Source organism: Rhopalosiphum padi, chromosome 4, assembly GCF_020882245.1.
Source record: "Rhopalosiphum padi isolate XX-2018 chromosome 4, ASM2088224v1, whole genome shotgun sequence".
Lineage (NCBI taxonomy): Eukaryota > Metazoa > Arthropoda > Insecta > Hemiptera > Aphididae > Rhopalosiphum > Rhopalosiphum padi.
In genome coordinates this window covers 32244038-32251532 of record NC_083600.1, presented here as the reverse complement: position 1 = coordinate 32251532, position 7495 = coordinate 32244038, and the positions used below count along the sequence as shown (strand labels likewise).

The 7495-nt window shown below is 24.9% G+C and overlaps 1 protein-coding gene across 2 annotated transcripts; it reads left to right on the top strand.

The window, feature by feature from the left end:
• The first annotated feature begins 4077 nt into the window (after positions 1-4077).
• LOC132928259 (thioredoxin domain-containing protein 15) lies at positions 4078-7481 on the top strand. 2 transcript variants are annotated; one of them, XM_060992806.1, is made up of 7 exons: positions 4078-4505; positions 4802-4904; positions 4965-5110; positions 5177-5437; positions 5770-5972; positions 6073-6203; positions 7110-7481. In XM_060992806.1, the coding sequence occupies exons 2-7, from the start codon at positions 4853-4855 to the stop codon at positions 7331-7333; spliced, it is 1017 nt and encodes a 338-aa protein (XP_060848789.1). In that variant the 5' UTR covers positions 4078-4505; positions 4802-4852; the 3' UTR covers positions 7334-7481. The 2 variants fall into 2 exon arrangements, with proteins under 2 accessions (XP_060848789.1, XP_060848788.1); XM_060992805.1 differs by lacking the exon at positions 4078-4505 and having other exon boundaries at positions 4550-4904.
• The last annotated feature ends 14 nt before the right edge of the window (positions 7482-7495 follow it).

Below are 7495 nucleotides of genomic sequence, written 5' to 3'. Positions count from 1 at the left end.
CAAGTTAAGTTTTGATATTACCACGGCCCCCCACGGTTATCCTTTAACCGTAAAATGTCATAAAATAAAAAATACTTTAAAACGTCTAGAAATAGGTTTTGTCACTTGATCAAATTGTACATTTTTAAACTAATCTTTTGAGTAAGTGGTAAGGTAACCCGGTTTGCTTGAAATAGAGAAGGAGGGTTTCTAGATATCATTGAAGAATTTAATTAGACTATGCAGAGCTTTACTTTTTTCTGATGAAGGAAATCTGAGGGAACTCTCGAATGGTGTTGATTCGTGCCTATAGATTTCCCACTTTTTAAACTGAGTGTAGTCTGTATAGTATCATACTTAATTTCATCACAAGCCAGTTTCGATTTTTGTTCATCTTCTTTAATAAGAATTTAGTGTTCCTTTTTTTACATAAGACCTAATCTTATACAGTGAAATTTTATAGCGTACGTACAGGGATTTGAGCTAAAAATATTGTTTAAAGTGTAATTTTGCGTTTATATTAAAGATGAGTTTAATGAAATTGTATTAGTTATTTAATAATTTGGTATTCGTTTAGTATGTGACCTACCGGATGAAAATTATTTATGTCTGGTACGTATTATGGTGTGGGGGGCAAAGCCACCTACGGAGTCACTTTAGGGTAAAACATTTTAGCACTTCCTAAATTCCTAATTTAAGACTGAATGTGCCATGTGCGCTTATATTATGAGTGAGCGGTGATTCCCTTGCGAGTCAAACTGATTTATGCTTTATGAATTATTTGAGTTAGATCTGATTATAATAATCAGGTTATTAAGTATAATGTTGACTGTCGAGTTTTCTTGGAAATGACTAATGCCCATTATTTCCAACTTAAAAACTGAGAAGTATTAGAGAAATGTTATTAACTCTGTGTTTAGCTACTGTGTGGACCCACTATTTCCTATACGTGATTTAAGCTAAGGGAAAAAAAGGATTATTTTAAATTTTTAACATATATATAGTATATTATTTTAATATATTTATAAAAATGAAAAATCCTTTTCCTATTAGATAGGTATATTATATTATTCTTATTAAATTGTACACTAGTATACTACTATTACCAGTATTACCGCATATGGTATGTATTAAGTATTATAGTATATAGTGTACTACCAGTGTATTAAATACTATTAACTACCTACCGAACACCTGTTAAGTTACATAATAGTACAATCTACCAAGGAAACTTATTATAGGTATCTACTATATCTACCTAACAATGGGTCAAGTAACAAGTTGCAGAATTATAGTAGTATTTTGTATATATAACTTCGTTGTTTAGGAATTATTGTTATGAAGTTATATATAATACATAATAGGTATATAGTGTATCTTTTAATCTTTTGTATAGTTTTGTAGTACATTATTATCTATATTTGAATTAATATATTGCAGCAGAACTCGCACGTAATATGTATAAAATATATAAAAAGCCACTGGTATTAAATAATATATTAATAAACATTTAAGATTTTTAATCTCAATCTTTTCGAAATGTATTAAATTTGAATTGATTAATAAATCATTGTACACGAAAAATGTTTCTAAGTGAAGAAGCGCTATCACTTATATTACTATAAGTATATTTTATGATAAATATATTTAAATATATTATGTATTTTCTATTAAAATAATTTATTTTTCTTTTAGTAAATTTCAATCCAGTGTGATGGTCATGTTCCTCACTTACACAGTTACACTTACGCACCCTACTTATAATGCAAAAACTGAAAGCATCAAACGCCACTTATATTTAAACACGGATTAGTAATGTGTACTTATTAATTATTATTATCTTACAACAATTTTTAAACCACCAAATGATTAAATTATTATTTTGATCCTAAATAATGTCATATAATTTAAAACAAATTATTAGCATTTTATAGTTATATATAGACTTATCTGAGAAAAATCATTAATATTGTTCTTATATTTTAATCCCCATAGTTGCAGGGTTACATATTAATATATTATAAATATGTGGACAATTATAATAGGTATCTACTCAACCAATTGGCATGTTTGGTGTTTAGGGGTGTCCAAATATTACCGGGGTACCGTATTTTTTAGACCAATGACCGTAGAAAACAATTTGGGGGAATTCCCCTGCACAATGATATACGAAACTGACAAGCACCTCCCTTAAAAATTCCTAGTTACTCCCAGCGCTTATAAAGTGGGAAAAAATCCTAGGGAGGACTAATTATGTCTCCATAATATTATATAGTTTTAAGCGTTCCATACTCCCATTTATCATTTAATGTATAATTTCGAATTCGAATGCATTTATAGTAGGTATATGTAATGTATATAAACAGTGGTTGTGTAACATACTCAACCCACTTTTAACCCTGAATAATTGTTCAAATTTGTAATTTATTTCATAAAAAATTTAAATCACAAATAATACTACATTTTTAAAAATAATTAATGTTTTATACAAATTTAACATTTTGAAAGAGAATATTTTTTCTCATGATAAAAAGTTGTAATTAAGTAGTGGTTGTCTTTTAGTTTTAATAAAACTATAGAAATCATCCACACAAAATATTTATATCATAAAAAGCGCTTTAATATTCATTAAAGATCATTTTACATAAATACGATATGATTTACCTGTTGGCCGTAACTTATTTTAAACAAATTATTTAAATAACTAAATGCGAGTACTTAATACTAAAAAGTAAACATTATACAATCATTTTTACACATATATTAGATAGTCCATAATTTTTATTAAATAGATTAGATAAAATTAAAGTAATAATTGATAAAAATAAATAAATAAATAAAAATCAAGATTTAATCTCAACAAAATTCTAAATTTTATTGACTAATTTTAGGTTATAATTGGATCGTTCTGACGTATCTTACTAGTTACTAGGTACCTTATGAATAATTTGTTAAAGGGGAATAGGGGATGCTTTTTTATCGCTATTATAGAGGTAGGATGACTGATGAGATAGAGGATGAGATATCTCAAGTCTTTACAATTATTAAAATAATAATAATATAACTATATATAGTTTCCAAAATTTTAAATTATATAATAAAATATATTATTGTCTATAAAAAAAAGTGTTTGATACAGTTATTTTAAAAAAATTATTTAAAACCTTTTTATGTGGGTATAATGTATAAAACACTTATAATAAATATCTTTGTATGTTTAGTAATCCGTTGTTACTTTATTTATTGTTAATTGCTCATTAGTATTTAATTAGAATTTTTAGAATTTTGTCAATAATAGATTTCTGCAGCCATGAAATAATAATAGATAGGCAGGCGTGGACTGGTAAAAAAGGGCACGGGATGCTATATAATTTAAAGGACAAATAACAAAAAAAATGTAGGCAAATTTATTGCACCCTCCCCTCTCCAAAAAAAACAACTCAATGTTACATTATTTAAATAATAAATTAATAAAGTAATGTATAAAAAATACTGCTCAAATTGATTAACCTATTGCCTAATTGCCTTAATGGCTACTTAAATATATTCTTTATAATTGTTATTAATATTTTATAAATAATGGATCTACATCTACCAACAACGTTATTAGAGGATTGTAACTTTCGCATTTTAAGTAGAGTAATTAAGATATATTAGGGGCAAATATATTTTAGGGCAAGAGATGCTATAGCATTTCCAGCCAGTCCGCACCTGTAGATAGGTACAAAGTTCATATACTATGAACTCGGTTTTGGAGATATGTCTTTTCTTATAATCGTATAAAATAAGTAAAATTTAATATTGTTAAGTAAGTATTAAATAGGTAGATATAGTGGTCAATGCATATTTACAAAAAAGTATTAAATATTAGTTTTGTAATATTATTGTTTGTTCAATTTTAATCATGCATAAATTGTAAAAAATTAATCAATAGGTAATACCTATTAAAAAAATGTCAGTGAAATTATTAACCACGATTTTTGGTATATCTTTTATCGTGGTGACGTGGTATTAACCAATGAAAGTATACGAAACAACTCTATCTATGAGAAAAATTGCTTTGCGTCCGCCGTTCAGTCCTTTCTCCTTAGATCAGTTTGATTAATGATTAATAGATTCCTAGATCAACGATCAATAGATCATACTAGGTTCAGTCAGTCATAATATAATTTATTATTTTCGTTACGTCTTTGTTGGCTTGTTGCATAGATAATATTTTAATAAAATACATTTTCAATTTATTGTTTAATACATTGAAAATATATTGATCGATATCAAAAAACTAAAAATTTGTAAAGACTAAATTGGTTTGATACTCTGGCAGTTTATAGTGTTTATACGTTTTGTGTAGTATCAATAGTTGTAGTTTTTTTATCACAAATATTATACAAGTATTAATTAATAATTATACAGAATTAATAATATGATCTAAGATACAGACATTGTATTTTTAATTCCAATGAAAGAAACGCTTATCACTTATCGAGCAGAATGATAAATAGACTATTCAGAAAACAACAATGCCAGTAATAATTATTAATTAATAACCGAATAAGTCAGTAAATCACAGTAGTTTCATATTGTATAATAAATATTACTTATTTCATACATTTATTATCTATATATTTTATTATATTCTAAACGTCTATAATAAAATGAGAAGTGTATAATAAATAATAATGTTCTTTAAAATAATATTATATTAAACAATTAAAGTATAAAATTGAATTGTTTAATTTTCAAGCTGATGATAAGTTATTTTAGACAACTGATGTAATTCCAAAAAAAATAAATAATAGTGTTTCAACAACATTTATTTTAGTTCATGCTCATACCTCATTGAGTGTGTCAATCATATAAAAAGGATAAAACGATGTACTTTCCATATATTTCGTTATTTTTAACCTTTTGTGGACTGGCATTAGGTAAGCCAAAATTATTTGATGTAATTGTTTTATGTTTAATAAATGTTTAAAATAATATAGCTGAATTTGAAGAAAATGTACATATTGACGATAGTAAATTTGGACCATTGGAACAACCAGATTCTCCAAAAAATTTTACATCTGTACCGCAAGTAACTGATTTTACTGATATCCTAACTATAAGTAATGCCATAAAGAGCTTTCAGGTAAGATTTTTATTTTCAAGTTATAGAATAAAAACTATCATTTAATTTTACAAATAAATTATTCAGAAAAAAATGGAAGAAGAACATAATTACTTGCCAACTATGCAAGCATATTTAACAACAAGCACTGCTAGTAATGGTGGAAAAGAATTCAAATTAAGTACATTTTTATCGTCAGTTATATATGCTGAAATTGTTACTGACAATACAAATACCAGTCAACCATCCATTAATGAACCATTAGCTAATGTTACAACTGCTAATAATTCAAGGATTGTAAATTGTACCACACTTGTACCTTTAAATCAAACAGAAATTTCAGTTGAGGTAATATTTTGTAAATTTAATTATTCAATTATTAAAATATACAAAAATATTATAAAATATTGTTGGTAGGTATTTTGTTATAATGCCTGTAGCCAAAATTGTATTTATTTATAATATTTGTCTACTTATAATTATTCTTAGAAAAAAAATACCAATTATAGCTAAAAATACTCATTAATAAAATATATATAACAAATACTTACATACTTTAGTTAAAACTTAATTACTAATTCAATAATAGTCATTTAAATATAAGAAATGTGGAAAAATAATTTTTTGAATATTCATTAATATATTTATAAATAGCAGAATAAATTATTTACTTTTTCTAGGTTGTTAATTCATCACGACTTGGATATGTCTTAAAATCTGATCCTGAAGTAATTAATCGTCGTGAATCTGGCGTTTGTTCATTAGTGTTATTTTATGCTAGATCATGTCAATTCAGCACTTTAGCTGCACCTCACTTCAATGTACTTCCAAGAATATTTCCTCAAATTAAAATGGTAGCTTTTAATGCTATATCTGAACAAAGGTATATAATTTAATAAAAATACTGTTATTTAATATTTTTATCAAATTTAAAATTAATATTTTAAATGTCAATTTTTACACATTTTATTCTTTCATTTTAGATACAATACAATGTATGGTATAACTGGAGTGCCATCATTAGTTCTATTTCATAATGGAAAACCTATTGCCAAATACAATGGTTCAGATTATTCACTTTATGAGTTTACTAAATTTGTTATTAGACATACAGGTATGCATAAACATTTTTATTCATTATTATTAAATATTCAGTTTTTATTATAATAATAAATAAAATGTTTTATAAAAATGTATATTGTATGATACAAGTTTAATATCTATAAATATAATTAGGAAAAAAGGCTGTAATAAATAGAATAAATGGTTTTAAAATATATTTTGCAAATAATTTTAAAAAATGAGCTAAAAATTAATACATATATAAAAAAAAGATTAGATATTGTTATGACGTTATGTACTATTTATATGAACTAATCATTCACTTATTGGTCTAGATTCTAGAACCTTAAAATAACATAGGGGGCTTCTGGATACAATAGCTTTAATAAACTATTTTTACTATGATTCTTTAATAATTGTCATTATTATTTAAACCAAAAGCCTTAAATTTGGTTTGAATAAGTAACAAATAACAAGAACCTAACCTGAGTACTAAGATCAAGAGTTAGAGTATTGACTTTAATAATTTGAAAATGTGATAAGACAGTAATCAAATTATAATCATGAAGTAAGAAAAATCAATTTTTAAATTCATCAGTAAATTATGTACCTACTGTTTGTATAATGTTCTAACATCAAACTTAATCATGACATGTTTTTTTAATCAAGAATTAAATATAATCAAAATTGTACTGCAAACATTTTCTTAGTTTGATAAACATTAGGATTTAGGGATAATGGCTTATAATATTGTATTAATTTGTTTATTTAACTAAGTATTGCAAATTGTTTCTATTATTTATTAATACAAGTATAAAATTTAAAAGTCAAATTATAATCTATCTTGTATTTCAAAAATCTTTTTTCTGGTAAAATTATTTTATTTTAAACTTTTAATTAAACACAGCTATGTTTTTATCTTTCTAAACTATGTTTTGACTGTTTTTTTTTTATATAGATCTCACTCCAAATGAAAAGGTGGAAATTTCTGTGACAGATTTTGTAAAACCTGTTCCTGGATTTGGGAACCGTGATTATGATTATTCTCTTTGGTTAGCATGGTTTGTAATTATATTCTGGATATTAGTTTATGTTAGGACTATGCAATTTTGGAGAAAATTTGTTGAAGACATAAAGAATATATGGCGTGAAGCTGAAGCACAACATGAACATGCAGATTAAATTAATGTAAATATTTTCTATACAGTGTTATTGTTTTATTTTTTTTTTTTTAATTTCTCTTGCTATTTTTATTGTTCATAGTAATGATAATATATATGTAAATAATTTTAAGTTATTAGAAATTAAATGGTACTTTTTATCATATCAATTTTTATTTTCAAG

Bases quoted from the DNA above. Each gene is read 5' to 3' on its own strand.
- LOC132928259 (XM_060992806.1), top strand. From the start codon at position 4,853: ATGTACTTTCCATATATTTCGTTATTTTTAACCTTTTGTGGACTGGCA. The intron at 4,905-4,964 runs GTAAGCCAAAAT...AAAATAATATAG, and splicing joins CTTTTGTGGACTGGCATTAG to CTGAATTTGAAGAAAATGTA. The intron at 5,111-5,176 runs GTAAGATTTTTA...TAAATTATTCAG, and splicing joins ATGCCATAAAGAGCTTTCAG to AAAAAAATGGAAGAAGAACA.